This window comes from Cygnus olor, chromosome 3 (assembly GCF_009769625.2).
Source record: "Cygnus olor isolate bCygOlo1 chromosome 3, bCygOlo1.pri.v2, whole genome shotgun sequence".
Lineage (NCBI taxonomy): Eukaryota > Metazoa > Chordata > Aves > Anseriformes > Anatidae > Cygnus > Cygnus olor.
Genome location: NC_049171.1, coordinates 52,640,234 through 52,664,333, shown reverse-complemented (window position 1 = coordinate 52,664,333; position 24,100 = coordinate 52,640,234). Strand labels below are relative to the sequence as shown.

The 24,100-nt window shown below is 40.7% G+C and overlaps 1 protein-coding gene across 4 annotated transcripts in view; it reads right to left on the bottom strand.

Moving 5' to 3' along the window:
* DCBLD1 (discoidin, CUB and LCCL domain containing 1) overlaps window positions 1-24,100 on the bottom strand; it is a 48,696-nt gene that overhangs the window by 20,076 nt on the left and 4,520 nt on the right. For all 4 annotated transcript variants that reach the window (XR_005818524.1, XM_040552927.1, XM_040552928.1 and 1 more), the window contains exons 2-5: window positions 12,293-12,505; window positions 1,750-1,887; window positions 1,163-1,214; window positions 353-425 (exon numbers count right to left, since the gene is read on the bottom strand). Coding sequence is in view for 3 of the 4 variants with exons in the window: in XM_040552927.1 (XP_040408861.1) it covers window positions 353-425; window positions 1,163-1,214; window positions 1,750-1,887; window positions 12,293-12,505 (476 nt within the window). In the remaining variant the exon portion in view is untranslated. The remainder of the gene's footprint in view (window positions 1-352; window positions 426-1,162; window positions 1,215-1,749; window positions 1,888-12,292; window positions 12,506-24,100) is intronic.

Below are 24,100 nucleotides of genomic sequence, written 5' to 3'. Positions count from 1 at the left end.
CAAGTAAAAGATGAAGTCATAGGAATATTTAGTACATTGAGGAGCACTGCCTCAAGAGGGAAAAATCCTGTGCAGCCAAAAAGCCAGAAAACTATAGTAAGTTTAGTCGACAATTAGTGGACTTTGTTCTCACACGATTGATTAGTCTGTTTGAAAAGCGTCTTGGTGTGCTTGTACACTGATAACATACCAATATACTGATAGTAAAAGGTATATCTAACACAGATGGGAAGAATTATTGACAAAAGCCAAGCAGCAAAAATTGAAACCAAGTTGCACTATGCAACCGAGCAATAGATTCTCTCTTCTTTTCTTTTTTTATAATTTTTCCCTCATTATCCTGAATACTTACATCTCTGTATCCTTCTCCTATATTCCCAGAAATGTCACCTGCAATGTCTCTGCAGCCAGCAGGACAGTATCTGCTGTAGTAAAAGAACAGAGGTTTGCTTAAAAACTGGACTGTAATGATGATACCCAGAAACAAACCCATGCAAAAGAGATGCTCTCAAACCCACAGATATTTTAACAGTAAGTTCTGGCTCATCACATATCATTGACTATAGAGGGTAAATGAAAGTGGCCCTGAATAGACTGCACATAGCAGCACACAAAGAATCAAAACAGCAGTTTTCCAAGTGCATTTTTGTTCAATTCTGTTGTTCTAGAAATGCTATTATGCACGCTTGCAGCCCAGCCCAGATAAGAAGCCTGCATGCACATCCAGGCAGTAACCAGCAAAGTACAATTTATTACCATTTCAAATCCTATCAAGGAGCCAAGAAATTATAGCTTGTCCTCAGATAATCTTTTATCAGCTGGGGCGTGATCTGCTCTCAGGAGACGCAATGGAATTCAAGGCTACTTTGAATTTCAAAGTGGAAACTCTTTTTACGTATACCATACGTATGTATGCCCAAATGAGAATTGCTGAGAGCTCTGTAACTCAGCAGAGGAACTTGTTTTCCTGGGCTGCAGACTTCCATTCTGCACTACTGCTTCTCATAGCCAGGCCTGACACTATTACAGCATTGTAGCTCAAAAAAAAAAAAATCACTTCTCCAGACAACTAAGACTGTATATGTCTTATGTGACATTTTACAGCAATTAGACCAGATGCCAGAAAAGTAAATGACCGCACAGAGATGTAAAACTTCTTTACCTGTATTCAGTCTTTGTGTAGTGGTTTGCTCGTTCCAAACATGTGATTAGATCTGTGAAAAGTGTACAAATGTCAATACCAGCCAGAGGACAAGGAAATATAGAACAACATTTGGCTAAACGAGAAATTGCATTTGAAGACCTCTCTGTGTAATACTTGCACAACTTTATTAGAAGCAAAACAACAGCTAAGGTTTTCCCTCACTCTTTTCATCTCCCTCTTCCACTCATGCTTTACACCCCTTCATCAAAGATATGCAGATGCCCAGAATATTAAATGCAGGATTTGTATCTTAACCTCTACAATCTCTTCATCCTATCACAGTGTGGTAAAAGCCCAGAATGCAGAAGGTATTTTCTTTTTCACCGGGCCTGTACTGAAAATTATCTAGGCAAGATTTCAGCAGCTGTTAGATCTGCTTAATGTTACAATTGCTTCCTGCACACATGCTATTAAAAATATGATGGTTCATGCTAATAAGATACCAGAAATATTTAGGACCAAACATTTGGGACAAAGTTTATGTGTAGGGAAGATAATGAAATAGGAAGGACAATGCTGCTTATCCTTCAGAAACAGTACTTTACCTGGATGATCACTACTGGCATAGGACAACAGAAAGCCTCGCCCTGACACGTGGGATCCACTCTCAAAGTGAATAGTCGCTTCGTTGCTGTCCAGAATGATTTCTTTGGGGACAGGCATCATATTACCACAGTAGGGCCCTACAGACAGAACGAAGATTTCAGAGTTTAGATGAGATAGTTAGGCTGGAGTACTCTTGTGATTAGCAGAGTTTCATAACATGCTCATTCTCCTTCAGTATAATCCAAATGTTGACAAAAGGGTTTGAACTTCAGTCCTTTATGGGTATGAGCTCCAACGTTACCCTGACAAAGAATGGCAAGAATCCAATCGCCTCTTCGTGGCATAAATTCTAGTATTAAGATCTCTCATTGCATAAGCCTCAAGAGAATGATTAATGCTCTTCCACCTTTGAAGTACAGTGTTCTTAAAAACAGCAGTAACTCATTAGAGAAAGAATAAAGAGAACATTTAAAGGCAATCCAAGGGATCTACACAGGGTGTGTTAGATAAACTCTCCAGATGCATACAGCTGAGGCTGCTTCAGCATAGCAGCTATTCAGAAAAGGTTAAGATCACAAACAGCATATCTGGTCTTAAGGGATGTGTGTGCACGAGTTATGTTGTACAACAAAGCAGTACTGCTTTGCTCAGAAAATTTCTGCATTTATTTGCCTTTTAAAAACATCATCAGTCCATTGAAACATATAGTTCAAGTTTCCAGAGTTTTAGATAAAATAAAGAGGAAGAGGAAGGGGAAGGGAGCAGGAAAAGGAGACACGAGTCTTGCACTTACGTTGAATTAGATAAGAGTTTTATAGCTACCAACTGCAATACCTTGGAGCACTCCTCAGGACACTCCTTTGTTGCCACAGCAGGCATGCCTGGGACTCTTTGTGACTACATTTGCTCCTTTAGAAGTCAGTTCCTGAGGGGAACTTGCTTTTGAAATCACCATAGTCTTTGCTCTTCTGTCACCACGCCTGGGTGCAAACACTTGTCCCTGGCTGCCCTCAGATGTAGAAAATCATAAGCAGTTTGGGTCTGCTTCTTTGAATTTATGGGGATGTTTACAATATAAACAATTATATAAGAGGTTTTGTAAAATGACAAACTTTTTTTTTTCTAAGAGAAAAGGCAAACAAGACCCTTTAAAAGCCCTCAGACCACCTGTTCTCTTGAAGTATATGACAGCTTTTGTATACTAAAGCAAGTCCTTAGGATGAAAAATGATCCCTTAGATTTTTCCTGGACAATCTCATTTTCTTGGTGGTGGACACCTTATGGTAACTTGGAACTGATTTCTGTGATACAAGAAGTTACAGTCAAAGTGCAGCACAAATTTTATGGGTAGTACCCTTCCAAACAGGCTCCTAAAAGCCTCTTCATTTTATTTGATACTCTTTGGGGGTGGGGAGGTGTCTTTCCCAAATAGTTCACCAATTTTATAGCAACTACAAGATCAGCCCATAGAGTAGCCCAGTCAGAGGCAATGACAGCCAGCTGTCAGCAGAGTGGGACAAATTAAAAGAGGAACTCTGTCTTTTGGCTTGTAAAAATTATAAGGCAAAGCCAGGCAGGCAGAGAAACAAGTGACAATTGTGACATTTCCCTCGAGTACTCCTGTGTTGAAAATGACTCACGACTTAGTCAGAGAAAACAATGTCTATAAAAAGGGTTAAACAAATTGCTTAGGAAATGAACTTATCAAAAAGACAGCATTTGACACTGTGTCATACCAGACAACTGCACGAGTGATTTATTTGAGAAGGTCTTTTGTGTCAGATTGCAGTGGGAGAAGTAAAGTGCTAACTTAAAATTTTACATTTTTTTCCAGAGTGGAGAAAGAGAAAAAAAAGGGAGGAAGAAGAAAGGAAGTCATTGTGTTTCTTCAAAATAGCGAGACTGAGAAAGCTTTAATCTTTTTCTTCTCTCAGGGACTGACTACATGTTTTCTCACCAATGCTCTTTGGCTTTTTCCCTTGCAGCGATTCGCAGTGACCTGTCAACTCTGTAGGTATAATTTAGATCGCTGACTCACTCAACCGCACACTGGCTGGAGCAGGATTGTGTGTCTCCTTCAGCAGCAAGTCTACATGTGTCCCAGGTAATTATACAAACAAATCACATGTAACAATAAAAAATGATAAAATAACATAAAAAAGTCTAGACTTATAGAGTTGTGTAATATGAAAGCCAGTAATTCAGATACAATCAGCTTAAGAAATCAGCATGCAATGCCTGAAGAGAAGTTTCTACTGTTAAGTATTAAATCCAATATGGGTTACAAAGCTATCGTTATCTCACAGTTATGCCAAGAGCAGGTCTGGTGTACCCAGGGACTCCAATGGGTAGCTCAAATCTAAGGGAACCCAGGACTAACTACTTCAAGGATATAAAAGCAAAAAACAGAATCCACTGCAGGGATTAATGTTTTTCCAAAGGTTTATCAGTTATCTATCTGCATAGATTTAAAAAAAAAAAAAAGGCATTTATTAACACCAGAGAACATTTACTTGTTCTTTGTTCCAAACAGATGAAGCCTTGCAAAATATTTCGACACAGCTCTTCTCAAGAATTCAGTTAACATCAGCAATACACAACCAAGTCTTCAGCCTTTCGTGAGATCCAGTAAAGCTTAATTCCAGGCTACCAAATACAGAAATTAGCACTTAGAGCTAAGGTTTAGAAAAAAAGTATAAGCATTACCTCACATCTCTAACTGCTGTTTTTGGAGATAGTTTTGCCTTTACTACATGAAAGAACAACAGATGTGCAGTCAGTTTTTAGGAAAAGGTGTTATTCCTCACTCTTATAATGATCAATGTTGACCAATGTAAGCATATTTAATTTACTGAATAATATGGTTTTCTGTTTAGCAGCTTCTCTCCATTTTGCCCTGTTTTTGCAGAGTGGCCTTTTTGACCTCTGATTCTCATTTTCCTCTCAGTCAATTCATTACACATTGAGTGTCTTTCAAGAAATTCCCCAGGTAATAACTGGTAGTGCTTAGGAAATAACTCTTCAGGGTCAAGACAGTTCTTTGGGTTCAGTTTTGACAGAGAATTTTATGCTTTGATCTGTTTTCTAATTTTCTTCAGAAAAATATGATTGTTCTTAACCACGTGTACTCTTTCCTGTGCACTTCCATACAGTAGTTCGCCATCCACTTTAATGTTGAAAAGGCAGAAAAAGGTTACTCTCCCACGCTTCCAACGTTTCAGCTCATAGTGTGCCTGAGTTAGACGCACTTTCCCTACACATAGTAACACCCAGCATAGTTGTTCTCCATTGACTTACCTAGTCTCCCTTCAATGTACTTACTGTAGGATTTCATAGACATTAGAAGATTAAAACCACTGAGCATATGCAGTGATTGGACTTAATCTGAAAACTGTCTGTCTTAGGCAGTATTTTTGAATTGCAATTGAAGTGACAAGATCACATGTCAAAAATACAGCTTTAGCATCTACTTTTAAGACTCATATGTGCTCCCTGTCTTCTCTGTCCATTCCACCTAGGATCTGTTGACTTGTCCAGGCTGTCTATATGAATAACTGAACCTCAGTGGGGAGGAGTGATGAAGGTGCAAGCCTTGGTTTGTGCCTGTATACAAGGGAGGAGCTGATTTAAAGAGCTCTGTTAACTTTTACTGCAGCATTTTGACCTGACTCTGGACAAAAATTTTATTTCTAAGCTTGGGACTAAGCCAGAAGATTTTAAGATCCCTTTTAAAAACCACCAGATCCCGTTATCAGTTTTTAATCTTCTGATGTTAGTTGCGAGGTGGGTTGCTTTGCATATTCGGCTCGACAAACGAGTCACCAACACTGATCTCTCTCCCTGTTTCCTGTTTAAGTGACTCTGTTGGATGTCTGCTAGGTAAGACATCTAAGTCTAAGTAAGCAGGATTATTTGGTTTGTTTACTAAGAACAAAGAAAGGATTTTGATTTAATAAACAGATGTGTTACATGTCATGAAACTGAGTAGGTGTTCTCCACATTTCAGTGTTACTATATCTGCATGCCAGGGCCTTTTCTTCTTTCGGTGTCTCACTAATGAGCTGACCCAAGTGTAGTTCCGTCTGCTCACTCCAGATTCATTAATATATATGTATTTTTTTAAATTCTGCAAGAGAGCTATTAGGGGCTTATGGATTTTGAATGTACCTATTTTAATATTCTCTATAATTAAATTAACATTTAATGCCTTTCCTCCAGAACTCCTGATCTGTTGATATGGTTTAGGTGGCTTAAATGAAATACTCTTATTTTGAAATTATTGTCTCTGAACAGTATTAACATCCTGCGAAATACACAGTAAATTGTCTCATGGATATCCTTTGGCTGGCTTGTCTGGAGACTGAAGAGATTATTTTATGCTTTGTTTATTTTTAAAATTTTAGCAATAGTCTACTGCTTTTGTCTTTTTCATAATAGTGTTGTCTTGCAAATCTGACGATCTTTACAGTATTGTCTCCTTTTATGAAGTCTAGTTTACTTCTACTGTCAGCCAGTCTCTGGCATATTTCCTGAGATTACTTTGTTGAGTTGTGCTCCTTTATTCTTTCTACTTCCCTCAAGAAGCACTGTGACTAGAGGACTCACTTCTCTCACACCGACTGGCAGTGCCTACATGGTGCTCGTTTCTGTAGCATTTGCTACTTTCTGCTTTTGCTGTAAGGCTTTTTTCTTTCTTTTAAAATCAATTCTTTTTGTCTTTACCTATTGCACGTCTGGGTCATTCCGCTTTCAAATTCCTCAACTTCATTTAAAACTTCCACTTTGATATTTGAAGAGATCATTAGGAAACTCAGTTTAGATATAAACTCATAAAGATCTATGGTTCAACAGGGAATCTTCTCCCTTTCTGCTTTCTGTCTTTAACATTAGACTTGCAGAGCAACACATCTTATGAACAATGTGTGCAATGATCCTAGGGTTATGCTTCTCCAGAATTAAGAATTATCATTTCCTAAGGAGTTTGCATGGGAAAAAATGTTTGAAATTTTCATCCTTCCTTTTGTCAAACAAAATGGCTTGGAAGTACCTCAATAGTCAGGTAAGAACGGGGATGCGATGAACATGGATTATGCTTGCTTTACTTCAGAGATAAAAACTCAGCCAGTGTGCAAGTCTTTCACAAACATCTCACAAAAACTGCAAGGATCTGTTGTATGAAAACATATGCATTCTTGAAGTTTGTCTCCATCCCACATTCACAGAAATGCTTCACTTTCATAAGAAGTAGCTGAGCATAACCAGTAGCTCTTCCTCTCCTATTACCAAGAAAGAGAGAAGAAGAGAAGCCTCTTCTTCGCTCCAAACCTGTGATGAACAAGCGCAGGGGTAACCAGCACCGCCCTCAAGGATGTGCCACGAGATGAAAAGTGCAGGTCCACGTCCTTCTCTGCAGGACCTGGGGAAGGTGGTGTTAACGCTCAGTAGATATGAGTTGATAGGGTAGTCACACTCATTAGTCAGGATGAGACAGCCTAGTTATTCAACATTTAACTCTGTGCAACACAGTCTGACCTCAGAATGAGTGTAAGTAGTTCTCGTTTTAAGAAAAACATATATAACTTTCAGTTAACATCTAAAAGGTTGCCAAAGATTGTGATAAAGGAGAGAAAAAGGCATCCAAGTAGAGTCAGGCTGGAGAAGTAATTACAGTTTAAAAACGGAGGATCTGGGCCACCTGCTCCCACAGTCTGTAGGTCTGCCTGCTTGACCCCAAGTGAGATCTCCCCTTTTACTGTGGCTTTAGCTAAATCCAAAGACAGAAGCATAGCAACAGCTAGGAACCTTTAGTAAAGAGCTGTACCTGTTTAACAACAGCAACAAAATAAAACCCAGAAAAATACACAATACAATTTATGCATCTAAAGGGACTAAAAGTCATTTGATAAAAGAAAAGCAGGCTTTCTTTGCTTTATAAGTAAATCTTTCCAAAACTAAAACCTTGGGCTTCTGTAACCCCTCAGGTGAAACCCAACTGTTAAAAAGAGTTTTGACTGTTAAGAAACCGCTTAACTTGATCTTCAGTGAGAACTTGTCTGGGCATTTCACTGGATTTCCTGAAATACCAGAAACAATACTGTAATAACAAGTTTCCTTTGAGGGGTGAAAAAGAAACCTGGGCACACCCTTTATTCAAGCAAGACACTTATTACAATCTATAATAAGGAAAGACTGGTTCGATGAATCGCCTTCAGCCACGATGACAGGTATGAGGCGTTGGAAGGCACTTGGTTCTCCTGCACACACACACACACACACACACACGTGCACACTCACTCTCAACAGCCATCAGACACTCACACATCAGTAAATGCTCAATTTCCCTAACAACGCTTAGAGACTGGCTGCAGAGAGGAGAAAGCATTTTCAGTAATTTCTCTTGCTATTTCACACTAGTTACTGACTGCAAATTATGCAAGAACAAGTTAACTGCACTAACTCTCCAAATTATTACTAGTCACTCAGCAGATCTGACATCCACCCCAGAGGAACACATCAACATCCTACTGACTGCAAGTGAATGGAGAACTAAGTAGGCACTTATCTGTTCTTTAATCTCTTTCCAGTCAAGACTGATGATCATCTCACAAAATTAAAGGAGAAGATGCTAAACCACTAGATGGGGAAAGAGTGAAGATAGCAAGCAAAAAGGGTCAAAAGAAATACAGGAATCTGATAAAGTCGTGAAAAGAAGCTGACTAAAAGCAATTCCTGTTGAACTTTAAAAACATGTATGTTAATACATTCATAAGCAGTGCAGCAATGGCTGCTGTGTTCTTGAGAGCTACAGGGACCACATGGTTAATCTTGTTTTCACATATCCCTTTAACTAATTAAAAAATCAAAAGCTCTTTTCAGAGCTCAGTATTTTTAATATGCTCAGCTAATGCAATTAACTCTAGAAGAAAGGCATTTCAGTAGAGGCTGCACCTTGTCCATACTGTGAGATCATGCTTTATATTATCATCTATTCTAGATTCCTTTTGTGGGAGAAAAATAAATAAACAAACAAACACCACCCTATTTTCATCCAGTGCAAAGACATGCCTTTGAAAAGGGACATTATAATGAATTTAATTCTCCTAGAGACAACATGTGCAAAGATGTGTTAACATTGCAAGATTTGTCAGACAAAGGTGACTCAGTTTCACCAAGACTGGTGTTAGACTACCTTTGCCGACTGATGATTAATGTTTTCACATCTAAGTCTGGATACAAAGCTAGCAGTTTGAAAGAAAAGACTTGTTACAGGGTCGTTCCTCCGGTTAGCATAGAGGAAAATAGCGTGCAGAATAATAACCCTGAAATACAGTGTTCAGCCACTTTATGTCTCCAATTTTAGAGCTTCATTAAGATTACTTGATGACTATCTTTTGATGGCAATATCATAGAAATAAAAAGGCAATGGCTGCCTTCACAGGTTCATCAAAGCTGAGAAGCATCAAAGGTGAGAAGAGCTGTAGTGGAAAGGTTGTGTTCCAGCTGAGCAGGGAGGCTTTAGTAAATCAGTGTACACAACACTATGTGCTTTTCCAGGAAGGAATTAAATCCATAGTACTCTTGGGGTCAGACTACAAAATTAGAGGAATGCCCTGAACCTAAATAAAACTTTCAAATTAGTGTTCTGCTGTCTAATCTGTAGTCACAGGCATACTAAAGTGAAAAAATCACCTGGCTAACATAAATCCATGAATCCACTCATTTGTGTATAACAGCTTCCCTTTAGGGTATGGAACATAAATACCCTGAATGTGAACCGAGTTGCTCCTTGTGTATTCCATTAATCCCAGAAGAAGTTTATAACGATGAATGAATCAGAGTTATATATAAGACTTGTGGAAGAAATCTGAAATGAAAAGAATATTTTGTCATCTGAAGACTTGTTTACACTAATGTTGTGTTTACATGCATATAGTTTGGTGCTTTGCCTCTGACCAATTTTCTAAGCTTCAGATACACTCCTGAACAGGAGACTGTATGCATACTGATGTTGCCTCTTTTGTATTCTGTGGAATTTAAGAGACCAGAATAGTATTTAAACCATATTCCCCTTTGGACCTTATTTTCTGATAATTGCACACCTCAAAGAGCAGAGGCTGTCTGGCTAATTTGAAGTATGAGTAATATTCAAAGTGCCAGGCTTCATACTTAGCTTTTTGGATTTTCCTTTTTAAACTCAGGTCAAATACAGACATCCCCAAGCATTCAAACATTAGTTTTTAATTGTTCAGATGTTTTCAATGCCTGCAAAACATTTTTAATTCTCTGTTATCGTATTAAGGAATTTCAGTGGCAAAGCTCAATATCTTCTTGGCTGAAGGGAAGATGCTGACCTGCTTGTAAATTATTGTGAAAAGGGAAGAAATGTGGAGAGGAGATCTGGGCTGAGAACAGCTACCGAAAAGGACACACAATAAGACTGACTGTACTTAGCCATGCCTACTCCCAGAGCTTCTTCTGCTTACACAAATGCATATTGAATCCCAGAACTGTACCAAAACTGTTGTAACAACTCACTTAGAGAAGTCCTAATCTCATTTGTAAATTCCCATGCCTTTTGAAACACAAATGGTGTTGTGAATTTATGCATACAGTCCTATTTCCTCACTGCATGGATTCACCTGAAAGTAAAGTGAAGTCTCTGTACGTAGGCTAGTGCAAAAGTCTACAGCAAGCTGCAGACCAGAAAAACCATTGCAGATAACATGTCTGCTTAAGCCACAAAACTTGTTTAATCAGATATAAGTAAAATCTGCTAATTGTGCAGTTCATTACTGAGAATGCAAATTATAGTCCACATGCATCAGACATTACCAATCAGGTATGAAAATGGGTGTGGGAATACTTGAAAGAAATTCATTACATGGATGTGATTGCATAATATACCAGTATTCTGTTTATAGGCTGAATAACTGCATGACTGAACTATGTGAAGATGCCTTGGGGCTGGTGTGTAAGGAGCCAAAATTTCAATCAGCATTTAAGCTTCATTTTTCACTTCAAAAAACAATATATTGATTTATCCTTGTTTCCTAGATAAGCCTTTGATTAGAAATGTTAAGATAATATCAGTAAAAATTATTCAAAGTTATGATAATGCAGTACTAAACACGTAACACTTACTGCCAAGTACAGACAATACGCTTCAGGTGAACAGAATTCGTTACTTACAGGTAAACGAACATAAACATAAATACAAAAATCCAAGCACACACAAACAGAAATGTTCCTTATGCCTCAAATCAAGCTGTACGCAAGGCTTAGATATGAGCATGTCAGGGTTCACTCTTGTTGAAGGCTGTTTCAAAATGTAATACCTCCCTCCTGATGAACAATAATTACCTTTACCTTCGTTTGTGAGAGAAGCTTTAATACCTCACCTGATCTTATCTTACCAGATGAGTTATAGGCCTATCATGCTCGTGAATGAAAGGCAATCATCCCTCTTTACTATTATGAGTCCTGAGCCTGGGAGAACCACACACTTCACTGAGACAAGCAATGAGCTGGGTGACCTTGAAAACCTGCAAAAGCTCTGTGTAGCTTATCTCTTCATTTGCTTTTTCCACTGAACCTGTTCTGCTTGTAATGTCCAGCATAGCACATTCAACTGCAGCTGACTGGAGGGCTACAGCCTGCTCCCAGCTGGCAAAATCTTACAAACTTGTTATTCCCCAGTTTATTCCAGTATTACAGAACTCCTTGCAGCTCCATGTCTTTGGATTTAAATCTGACTTCTGCAAAAGAGCTCACTGTCCTGAAAATCTGTTTGACTCTTCTAGAGAACAAAAGTCTCAGCAACAACTGACTGGGAAAACTGATTTGAAGAAGGCCTCAGGTTCTCTTAGGAGGACTTTGTGCTATTGTTTTAAGTACACACTTAAAGTAAAACACTTAAAACACACTTAAAATAAAACACACTTAAATAGCATATTCAATCACCTATCCTCTTGTGCAAAGCTCTTACACACGTGCAGCCTGGCTGTACACGTTTAATATCTGCAAGTATTAAAGCCTGTAGGTTAGCAAAGGCTATCAGTGTCTAACAGCTCGCAATAATAAAGGTTATCTCCTCTCCTCTCCAAGGTCTCGACAGACTAGGAAATAGAGAGATGCAAGACAGTGGGCTCCAGCTTCTCACCTCTGTGTAGTTAGTGAGCTAGCTCTTTCTTGACCCGAGAAGTATGTACTGCTGATATAGATCCATGCGTTCACTGTATCACAACCATGATAGCTCCACAGGCCTTAGAGCACAGCTCCATAGGCCTGAGGGCAGAGCCCTGTAGATGGGTGTGCCAGAGGAGGGCACGAGCCCCAGAGGACGTGCAGCCCCCCCGCAGCACTCCCAGCCTTGTCAGCACATGAGGTGTGAGAGCAATGGCTCTGCATGCCCGGAACAAAACACTTGAATATGGAAAGGAGGAGGAAAGATAAAAGGGTAACATTCCTTGTGCTTTGCTGAGCTGGGATTTACTCACACTTCTCATAGTTCATGTATTTACCATTGCCTTATCTTTTACGTACCATGGACTGTTGAAGAACTCAGGATGGTAAGGTAGCTGGATTCACATTTCTGTGATTCAATGTCCAGGTCTCCAATTTTTAAGATCAAGCGTTTTCCCTGAGGTACTTGGATTTTCTTTTCACAAAGAGTGTAGTTTGGGTATGTCCCAGGATAGTTCTTGGATGCCAGGGTCCCACTGTCTTGATACGTCACCATGTGCCCACATCCATCCCCTGCAGAAGGAGAAGAAACAATGAAGAAAACCAAAACGTATTCCTCAATAAAAAAAATCTGTAATGAAATAAAATCTGTAATAAAATGCTGACCACAAAATCATCTTATATGCACTCTGCCTTCTAAAAAAATGTTTTGTAATGCTCCACCTCAGTTATGCAGTTGTTGGAAAACAGGTAATTAAAATAAATGGAGTCATATTTATCTTGTAAAGCAGTAGAAAAGAGGGTTGGAAACACTCATGAATTAAGATGTATTTGACAGTCCTATATAAACAGTCTTTCTGGTTTTGTTTTACAGCCAAACCCTACCGAAACCTTAAAGACGCAATTTCACATGTAATAGGTAGGATCCCTCCTTAAAGAGTTTTCTCTCAATTATCATTCCGTATTTTATTTCCACAGAAAGAGCCATTAGGGAGAGGGTAACTGAATCATGCATGAAAGCACAGACATGACTTAACTGCATACTATCACAAACCTGACTCATCTTACTTTCCTGATGGTTTTCTTGCTCCACTTGCACAGTGCAAAAAGCACTGGGGACAAGGCAAACACAAAAAGGTGGGACGAGTATTAGCAACCCTACACACAGGCTACTTCACAGCAACATGCCTGGAAATGTCAGTGCTGCTGCCTCCTTGCTAACAGGTTGAGGGTTGGTGCTTGCCTGCTCCAGCACGGGAAGAATGCTGCCACTGGCAAAGTTTTTTGTGGCCATGTGTAGGAGTGAGCTCAGCTTTGGGGACTTTCCTTGGTGGAGAAGCATCTGAGGAGCAGCTGCAGCAGAACATATGACAACAGGAAAAGGCACATGGAAATACTGGGGGGATGTGGGGGCTGACATGGAAAACAGGATGCATCCACGGAGGGGAAGGAAGCAGGTATCAGATAAGAGACCTTGACTACTAAAGGAAGCAATTTTTAGTGAACTATTTAAAAGTATACTAGTAATGTGAAATCTATATATTGAAGCTAAAGTCATTTCATTCTGCTGAATCTTTCAAATAATGAAAACTATCTCAACAGTGGAATTGGTGCAATATCTATGTGTATGTAGCAGTCCTCAGGTTTAGGTCAGTTAGGGCACAGACACTCTTTTCATAGGAGTCTTATATTCTGTTACCCTTTATCACTACAAAATTGATACTAATCCTAAAAGTGTTAAAACACAGAATCCCAAAGAGCTGGGAATTCATGTTTACTTTACCCAGAATTTTACTTTCAGGGATGTTTTGGTTAAATTGTTTTGACCTGGCCATTTTAATTACTACCTGAATTTCCTTCCACAATCACTTGGAGGAACATACTTAAGATTTGGTAAGATTGTTTAAAGGTAAACAACTAGAAATGAAGTATTGATAAAGAAATGTACCATACTGGGGGCTGGGGGGAAAGTGGCATGCTGTGCAAAGACAAGCTCCAAGCTATCAAACTTTGACTCACTACTATATAATTACACTGCCATTTCATGCAACTCACTCAACTGCTTTTTCACAGGCAAGAGCATTTATTTTGAAGCTTTACCATTATTTCTAGCTTTGTTGCCTGCTATTTAATTCTGTCAAAGGTTCATGCTTGGAATAGAGGTGAATAGGAGACAGATCCAAAATCGTATCACCACAAAACACATTAAATATGTTTTTTCAGATCTTTATGTTCATATGCTTGAAAAAATAGCTGTTGTTAAAAGTTTGTTATCCTAGCTCTATTGATTTTAGAACACATAGGAAAATGCTAAAGATAAAAGGCAAACTGGTCTCTTGAGAAAATCATCTTTTTAATGGAAACTTTCTGCATCAGGAATTAAAATGTAAGAAGCAACACAGCACATAGGCTGTCAAATTTCTTGATCCAGAGAGAAGTCTGGGGAGGTCCAGGCAGCATAAAAACAGATCACTTCCAGGAGAAAACAGGACAATCCTGCTGCCAGTGTAGCAAAAAAGAGTTGCCCATGGCTTTTTTTTTTTTTTTTTTTAACCACATTTCTAACCGTAAGCATTTATTTTAATTGGGCTTATGAAAGTAAAGTGACTGCAGTCTGTAGTCTTGGTTTGCTACTTGTACTCATTGGGGAGGGAAAAGGGAAAACAAAAGGAAAAGAAAGTTATACATCCACAGCAGAATGTCATGGGGATGAACTCCTTAGAACTAGAAATCCAGTGTTTGCATTGCCTTCATCTCACTAGGTCACATTCTGGCCTGTGTCACCTCAGTAAAATCCCAAGGATCCTCTATGGTACAACTCTCCTAAAAAAGCTGAAGAGACGTCACTCTCATGGTGAGACGCTGACAACTGTACAGGTCACAGAGCACTGTATTTCTGCAGAAAGTGTACAGGCAAAACTGTACAGAGACCTCAGCCTGCCATCCCCCTCTTTGGAGGTTATACAAGGTCTGGTCCCCAGGGAAACTCCCTTCTAAAAATCTGTCTGTGAGTCAGCATTCAAATGTATTGAGACCAGAACATCTTTAGAACTAAGAAAGCGTATTTGCTATTTTCCAACTTTTCACTTGTGCGATGTAGATAGCACAGTCATTCAAGCACTCCAGCTGATGAGAGGCAAGCACAGCATCATCTTGCACCTGTAACATCCCTCACTGCCTCTGCTCTGCCTGCTCCCTCAAAGGAACAGGTCACGGCAAAAGCTCATCTGCCAAAAGAACTGAAGCAATGTCCAAAAAGTCAGGCCAAGTCCTAGTAACTATCCCTTCTGACTCCAGCTCTACATTTTGAATTTCACAGCCGGATTACCAGAGGGAAAAAAAAAGTTACAATGAAATTTACTGGAAAATGCACTCCAGGGAAGGAGTCTGAAGGCATAGAGGCAAGGCAGAATAAAATTCAGGATCTGCTAATTCAAATAGATTTAATGACTAAATGCAGAAAAAATTGTATAATGTATAACTCCACTATAAACCAAAGGCTCAGAAATGGAGGCAAACTGAAAGGAATTCAAGATGTATCCCTGTACCCCTGTTCATATTTTCAAATAAAAAATGTGAATAAGGCTATCATTAGTTTTGTTCTTATTGGTATTTTTTACATGAAATTTTGTTTTTCAGTAGAAATGCATTGGCCAAACCTCAAATACATTGAGTTTTAAATCCAACTGCTTGTCCTTATTAAAACTACAGTTCCAGTTTCTCATGTCACATTCTTTCCTATAGGCACAGCTCTTCTGGCTGGAAAGATGTGTATTTAACCGGTCAGTTCAATGTAGGGTTTCTTGTTAACACCAAGTTTTCATTTAGCTTTGCTTTTGGGTGCTGTTTTCTATCACCCCATCTGGCAAGAAGTTGATGGCCTTGCCTCAGACATCCAGGTTTCATTGCTTCCCACTGGACTCGAGCTAAGCAAAATATTTGAGCACAAGGTATTCAGCAGCCAGAAAGTCTAAACATGCTTAGATTTAATAAAATCTCTCCTCAGCACCAGAAGTTACTAAAAGCACATCAAACATGCTTTGTAAACTGTGTTCCCACGGGCATTTGAATCGAGATCAAGATCGCAGCCTCTGGATTGAGGGCACCCGCCTGTTGGCCTACGCTCAGGTTGTACAAAAGATCACACAACGTTGGAATTAAGACTGTTTACCATGAAGATAAAAATAGTCTCCTGTGGGAGATGATGGAAATACCTCCCCCACGACTGGGAGGCACAACCAGCACCTTCTGCTGCAGAAGCAGGTCCCCCTGCTTTTCCTTTGCCTTTGCTGAGAGTAACGCATACGTGTAAAATCCAGCCTCGGCTCCCCCAAAGGACATCAAGACGTGGGCCACGCTACCTCTGTGGAGAGGGCGAGGGGATGTGCTGATGGGTGGTAGCATTTCTTCCACCTGGATGCCTGCACGGTGGATGTGCGTGGGACAAGGTGAAGGGAGTATCCCCAGGGAAGCCATGTCTGGGCTGGGCCTGGCCATGGTGGCCGGCTCATGAGCAGGAGGGTCCCCTGCCCCAGAGGGACATCAGTGGTGAAACCCGTGCCCATGAATGAGACCCAGCACCATGAGCTGCCCCAGGAACTGTGGCTGGGAAGGGGATGCCTTTCACTAAATGGTGGTAGTCCCAGAAGCAGCAGAGCTGAAGAGCTCTGAAAATAACACCGGTTCCTCACGGCACCTTCCTGCCATCCTAAATCACCTGGATGCCTCCCTGCTCCTGTCTCTTCCCAAAGGCCAGCTTGTGGGCTGAGCCCCTCTTGCCCCTTGTCTTACCCACCCGTGGCCCACACACACAGGGGGTGCACACAGTGCCTTCGTCCATGGGCTCGGAGCACTGCCCCCTGCACTAGGGAAGAGGTTACTGTTCTCAAATGCCTGCTGTAGGAAGGTTTCATGCGCTGCAGCTTTTATTGAACGATGTTTATACCGCCAACTACAAAATCGTTACAAGGCATGATATCAAAGCATGTTTTCAGAAGCGCTGCTACAATGTCCTGGCAGAAAACAGCTGCCTTTTTCATCCTTCTGATTCACATTCACTAAGCAATTAATAACCGGCTTGGCCTCGCTCCAGTGCTAAATACGTTCTATTCCCAAGCGTGCTCAGGCACACGGCTGGGCCCACACGCTCCGCCGCCCCTCTGGGCGCAAAAATTCTCTCCCGGTTACTGACTCCCAATGCCACCCTGCCCTTGGCTGCCTTCTCACCGCAATGAAGACCCCCAAACCAGCCTTATTTCCCTCTCTGCCTCATCTCTCCCTGTCTGGCTGCCTGCCTTTTCCACCTTCACAGAGATGCTCGGGGCAAATTGAGCACCATCTCCCCACCTTCCCCTGCCCATATGGAGTCCTGGGTGCAGAGCTGCTGGCCTGTCCTCTTCCTTCCTATTCCTCCTGCTCCTGAGAGCATGGAGCTTCTCTGCCAGTTCTTGTATTCCGGGTTCAGCCAAAAATCAGCATTTTCTGAAGAGCTACAGCCTGTAGCAGCCAAAGCAAAGAAAATGCCACTGAACTGAGCACGGGGCTTTGTCGATAATCCCCACATGGAGACATGAGATTCAGCTCATCTTCCATGTTGCTTTCCCGGAGGTAATAACCCCAACTTATTAAAAGATGCAGTAATAACTGTCAAGAAAGAGTTCTGTGCCCATGTTTAAAAGATTTGAGTTATGCATAAAAGCAGATGAATATCTAAATAAGAAATCAAATCTTTCCAGTCAGACCTGTGCCCTCCCTGATCACATGGGATAGGAGAAAAGACCAGGGGAAAAACAAGATTTGTTGCCAGATGCCACCCAAACCACTGATGCAGTCTTAACAACATATTAATTTTCCATACATCTGCTACGACCGTTGTCACTTACAGAAGTATGCACACTGCAAATGAAAGTGGGTTTGTGCTTTCACCACTCTGTGAGTGATCAAGCGAGGCTCGGAGTTAAGCACTTCACCTCTAACCTCTCCACCAATAAACCTGAGTGAGGAGTGCTAGCTCTTTACTGGGCCGTTACAATGGAAGAGAGAGGTCACCACAGAATCAAGACCTAAACCTGTCACTTTTCCAGAGAACAACAAAAATCTCAGACCTCTTTGCTTTTCCTGGCAATGGGCTCAAGTGGCTAACAAAAACACAGGGCAACATCGTGGGCCTGAGGCATTTCTGTGTGGGCGAGCATCGCCAGCCCTCCACACTGCCTCCCTGGTGGCGTTGGCACCCAGATGCCATTGACGCCAGTGGAGCAGCTGGCTGAGCCCTGTCTGCAAAAAAGTATATAAAAATCCACAGCAGTGTTTTCTTTTTTTCAGAAGTCCAGCTTCAGATTCTTCACAGCATTTTGTGGAGACTGCAAAGAGAATTTCAAATGATGAAAGAAACTACGGGAAATTAAGGCAAGTCTATAATCATCTGAAAAAACAATGACCGCAATCTTCCATGGCCTTTAAATTAGTCTTAATCTTTTCAAGGAAAGAAATCCCCCGCTTTGCAGTATGCCCTACTGCAGATGGAATAATAAATATGGTGTAAACTTTTTCTTTGAATTGCATTCTCATTTGTTTGACTCCATAGGGTCCCCAGGAAACATTTTAACCCCTGTGCTGCAGCTGTCCCTCACAACACTCATTTTGCTGCCAAAGCTAACCAAGCGGGAGGTGGGGAGTGCTGGGAGGGGGGCTGAGGGCAGGAAGGGAAGGTAGAGCAGCAGAAGAAACAAAGGAACATTGTAGAGTGCTGATTTCGTAGCCCAAATTATTTACTTACTGACTTCAAAGGGATGCAAAAGGAGAAGGAGGTCAAACAAACCACAGCGTGTTTTTCCCTCCTCCTCACAGACATTATTTACTGTAATGTCTCTCTTAAAGTAGGAATGAGAATGCAGCAAATGATCTCAAATTGGTTCCACAGCAGTTCTATAAATCACAGAATCCTCCCATGCGCCCAGCTGTGATCGCCCCCCCCCCGGCATTTGGCAGTGGCTAGGGGCTGGCTTTCCCCTTGGCTTTCCTGCAACCAGCCTCGGGGGATGCCCTGTCTCAGACATGTAAGAAGTCATTTTGGTAACCAGTTGGATTGCCATCATCAAGTATATTTAAAAAACAACAACAACAAAACTGACAACCATTTTTATATTCCTTATATAACAAAGTAGCTTCCAACCATATTACCATTTTTCAAAATTAGGTAGTTTTTTTAGCAACAGTTAGCAGTAGCTAGGGAAATCCTTATAGCTGTGCTGACCTACATGGCAGTACTTCAATGGATTGCCACAAACAACGTGGGCAGCCTTTACTACCCCAGAAAGCTCTCACATTTGCAGAAGTTTGCAGAGATGAAAGTCTCTCAAGACCGGAGCTTTCATTTATTTAGCTGCTAAAATGTAAAAAGAAAGCAGAAATCTCCTTTTGAGCAATTTCTTCTATCAACAGGAAACCATTTTTCAGTAAAGAGGCAACTTTATACTTACCATTCAGGCTTGCAACCTTGACAAGGAATAGAATAAGTTTCACTTAAACTAACACAAATGTGAACCAGAAACTCACACGCTGAAACCCTTCCAGTTTCTCTGTATACATAAAGATTTGATTACTTTTGTCACTTAAACAATTAACTTTCTGGAGACCAACCATGTCCTCTGAATATACATCTTGGGTACTTGTGTAATGATGAGGCCTAGCACTACCTGGCTACAACTATGCATGAGAGTAAGTGACAAGAAAACTCAGATTACCCTAGAAATTACAGTACCAGAAAGAGAAAACAGCAGCTACAGGCTTGATAGTGCCTTTCCTATAAATTATTTATGAAGACGCAGGATTAAGAAGTTGCTGCATTCCGTAAAGAACAAGATCGTGCAACATGTAAGGGACAAGGTTTATACAAAAATTAAAATAGCATCATACAGTTCTCTTGCTTTGCTTCTATCGAATACTCAGAAGTAGTAGCAAAAGAGGCTTGCCTTTGCTTTTCAGGACGACTATCTGGTTCCATCACAATCTGTGAAAGACAGACAGTACCAGAGTACATGTCAAAAATAAGCATGTTTTAGTCACTGCTTCCAGGACTTAGGCAGTGTACCCAAATGTAGTCCTACAGAGAAGCGAGTTTCAGCACTGGAATTTGCTTTTCAGCATTCTAAATACAGCTATCTTGAGCCTGTGGGTGTGAGAAACTTCTCTATGCCTTTTAACTGCTGCAACAAAAAAGATTTTTACTTATTTATTTATTTATTCACTGCATAGCTGCATATAATATTTATCAATGCCTTTCTTTTACGAATGTGGCATATTGCTGTGACTCATCACCTCAACACTTTATTACACTGTGAGTTTTGGGGAACAGATGTGGGAATGGATCTACATATTTATGGATGTTTCAGGGGAATCACAAGTGTAGGGTTCCATTTTTCAAGATAGAAGTTGATTTTTTATTTTCCAACAAACATCTGCCCACCTGAAAATACATGGACCCCACATTAAAGTGTCCATCCTCAAATGCAGAGATGCTGAGAAGGCACAAGCACTTGGTTCACTGCCCAAGCACTGGTTGTAGCTGCACACTGAGAAGGAACCTCGGAGGACTGTTAGTAAGTGGGAATGTGGTCATGTTCCTCCACCAGCCACTCATGTAGAGTGGACCTTGGGGAAGCTCCAGGACTGTAATGGCTATGGGGAATAAATATCCCACAAGCAGGCATTTATTTCCTATCCCTCTGCCCACAATACTGCAGCAGTGCAGCAGGGACAAAGTGGGAAACGGAGCTCCCACTACCCCATGCTGGCCCCACTGGGTTTGGTGGGGCTCTTCTACTATCAGGGCACCTTCTCTGATTCCCCTAATGTGGGGCAAATATGCAGTTGGATTTCTATTAAGGGCTTTTCAGGCAAAGTAGGAAATGCTAATCTTAACTGAGAGACATATCATATATATGCAAATTGCTTGCTCTACTTTCTCCATCTGTTTTTTTTTTTTTCCTAGGTTTTTCTCTTTGCTATGCTTTACTGGAGATTAACTTACAGTATATTGCACTGAACTAGGACTGTGTGGGAAACATATGCTGCAAGCTCAGGGCCAAACTCGAATATTGGGTAGCACAGAAATAGGAATATTCACAGCCGTGGTAAGTACTGGCAAACCCACAGGGACAGGAAACTCGGAGACACCAGGTTAAAAAGAGGCTGAAGCAGAGCTGTTCCAGTTAAGGTAGCAGGTGGGAAGGCAAGATTTCACAACAACTTTAATTTGGGTAAGAGCAAACGTCTGAACGTGATAGGACGAAACCCCACCACCACCACCTTTTGTTTTTAATATGCAGTTCCCTTGTTAGTGTGATACAAGCCGGGAAAGACTGATATTTATCATTGATTAAGGCGGGTCGATTTTCTTAAAATCATACCTGTCCTGACTTACTAGCACAATCACACATTCACTTCCTTTTGCTTGTATGACTAGATTTAATATGTGATTTGTTGTGATATGTGATTGAAAGGACAACAGAAAGCACACTACTTCTGTCAAAGCAAATTATGTAAATCCTACTTTATCCACGAGGTATAAGTTACTAAATATCTCAAGAGAAAATTGGTTTGTGAGGGAAAATAATTGCCATTTATTCACAAGACTCAATTTTCTGCTTTGCCTTTTGACTCATTTAACTTACAGGAAACCAGCTCTTTCTACCATAATTATTGCAATCGAACAGCAAGTGGTTCCCTACAACTCCAGCAGAAATGGCAGCAAAACTAACTGAACTAAGACACATCTACGATCAAAGATGTACATCAGGCTTCTGACCTGGAGCACTGAAGGTGAGAAATATTTTCTTTCAGCATTCCCATGCTACTAGCCTGCCTGATACTCATCATCAAGGCATTAACCAGAACGGTACACTCAGAATCTCAGTAAAACATGAAATGTTGTGGTCTCCCTGGTTTGCTGTGGTTACATCTAGTTGGTGTGAACTATATTTCAAATTTTAAACATAAAAATTTTACCAGCCATGGTATTATGTAAGTACTACATTACTGGTTGTGACACTGTGTATGAACCACAGCACCATTTCTTCCACTTTCAGTCTTCTGTGACTTGTTAATATGAGATTGTGTAAAATGTATTTGCAAATAGAAGTGAAAAACAATGCACAAGAGAGTGTTTTTATACCACTCTGTGTACACTACTTACACTGCAACTCCATATTTTCTTTTTATTTGACTGGATTTTTTTTTATTTATGTATTTATTTTTGATTAGCCCCAATCTTGTTCTCCTGTTTTCAAACAGTGTATGGCAGAAAGGTACGCAATTTTTCACTCACCTTAAGAGTGAATACTTCAGTGCAACTGCTCAGACACTAATTTATTTTGATAAAACATTATTTTGCTTTCCACCTAGAGAACAAAGGGAACTAATTTCTTCTAAAAAAGAGGAGATTCATTTTCAAAGCACAAGCATTAGCACTTGCTGAAAATCAGTAAGTTCTCAGGTACGTGTTCTATGGACAAGTTTAACTATACCTCTTCTACCTGTGATAAAATACTAATAGATCAGCAAAAGCTGACTCCTTGGGCTTGAAAATGTTGACAGTTCTGACTGCCCAGGTTCTCATCATTCATGACGCAACACTTCATATTACAGCTTACCTGCAGAAATTCTGTTTTAAAACATTCAGTGCAGGCACACAGACTATGGCTCCAAGGCATTTCAACTTTAATTCTTCCTTCCCTGACACGGAAAGCGTGGGATAATACAAAACCCTGGCTTTGGGAGCAAGCTGAGACAACGTGGATGGAGGGCAATGTCTCTGGTGTTAGCCCTGGAACTTGCTGCTAAATCCTCCCAGTGGAGGGGCACCCTCAGGATCTTTGAATTTACTTTACAGGTTTGGATATATTTTTTCATACTCAGAGCATAAAATTGACTAATTTTTTATTCCAAGCTTGTTTTGCAAAGGAAGAATGTCTGACTGTTAAGTCAAAACAATCCTCCACCACGGTACTGGTATGGCACCCGAGTAAAATAGATGTCAGTGGTTTCAAGAAGCTGCACGTTTCTACTCTGTGCAGCTGCAACAACAAGGCTCAGCCACGTAACAAAGTGATTCTGTTTGGATAGATGAAGAAATCCACCTATGTTTCCAGTGTTTTGAGGTCTCTCCTTACTACTCCATGAAGAAAAGGTTTGTTTCATTTCTTACAGGACACATGGGCCTTTGTATAGCACGAGAGATCACATCCAGAATTCCCCATGTGTTTTTGTAATTTGAAATAAAGCAAATAAACACAATTTTTATTCAGTAGACATGAACATCTGGAAGATGACATCAACATGACTTCCAACTGTAATGTCAAAGCGTTAGACTGAAATCCAATACTGTTGAACAATTTGCGGTGGGAATGCCAGAAACTTGAACATCGCAGATTAAAACTGTGATGGAAACAAGGTTTCCGCGGCAGCTGAGGGAAGGAGCAACATTTTGGAGCTCTGCTAAAGGTGGGGTGGAGGAATAATACAACAAACTTGTAACTGACTGATGAAATTACTACAATTACAGTAGCAGCTTGAGCCTAAATGTGATACTAAATACCAAAACAAAGATCCTGCTCTGGAGGAAGCTATGGATCTGCCTTTCTAGCTTTGACCTGCTCTGTCTTCCCCATTTATTCTCCTGTCTTTCTTCAGGGTGTTTGAAAACACCTTTACTGGAGCTCCTTGGAGATGAGCAGAGAAAATATGGGCTGAATGGGCTTGTGCTTTCCTCTGCCTACGCAGAGCAGCAGCGTGGGGCTGTTGTACAGGCAGCTGCTGCGGCCAGGCAGCAACCCCATCCCACCAGGGAAATGGAAATAACGAGCAAGGTCGCTCTGAGACTGGAAGTGCTAGTCAGCAAGGATGAGAAAGTCCCATCACCACCAAACTAAACCTTTCTATCTTGGAAGGAAACTCCTGAGAGGCGTGTCCTAGCTCTTTCTAAAGAAGAGGCAGGCAAAGAGGGAATGCTTACCTTTCTAGTAGTGCTCTCAGCTCGTGGGCTTAATTACACAGCATAAAAAATTCTAACTACTGGCAGCCTCCCTATGTGCAAGTGTCTAGTAGACCTCGGAAATATGGCTTTAGCATTCACACATTTTTCACAGACAAAACAGGTTTAATTAGATA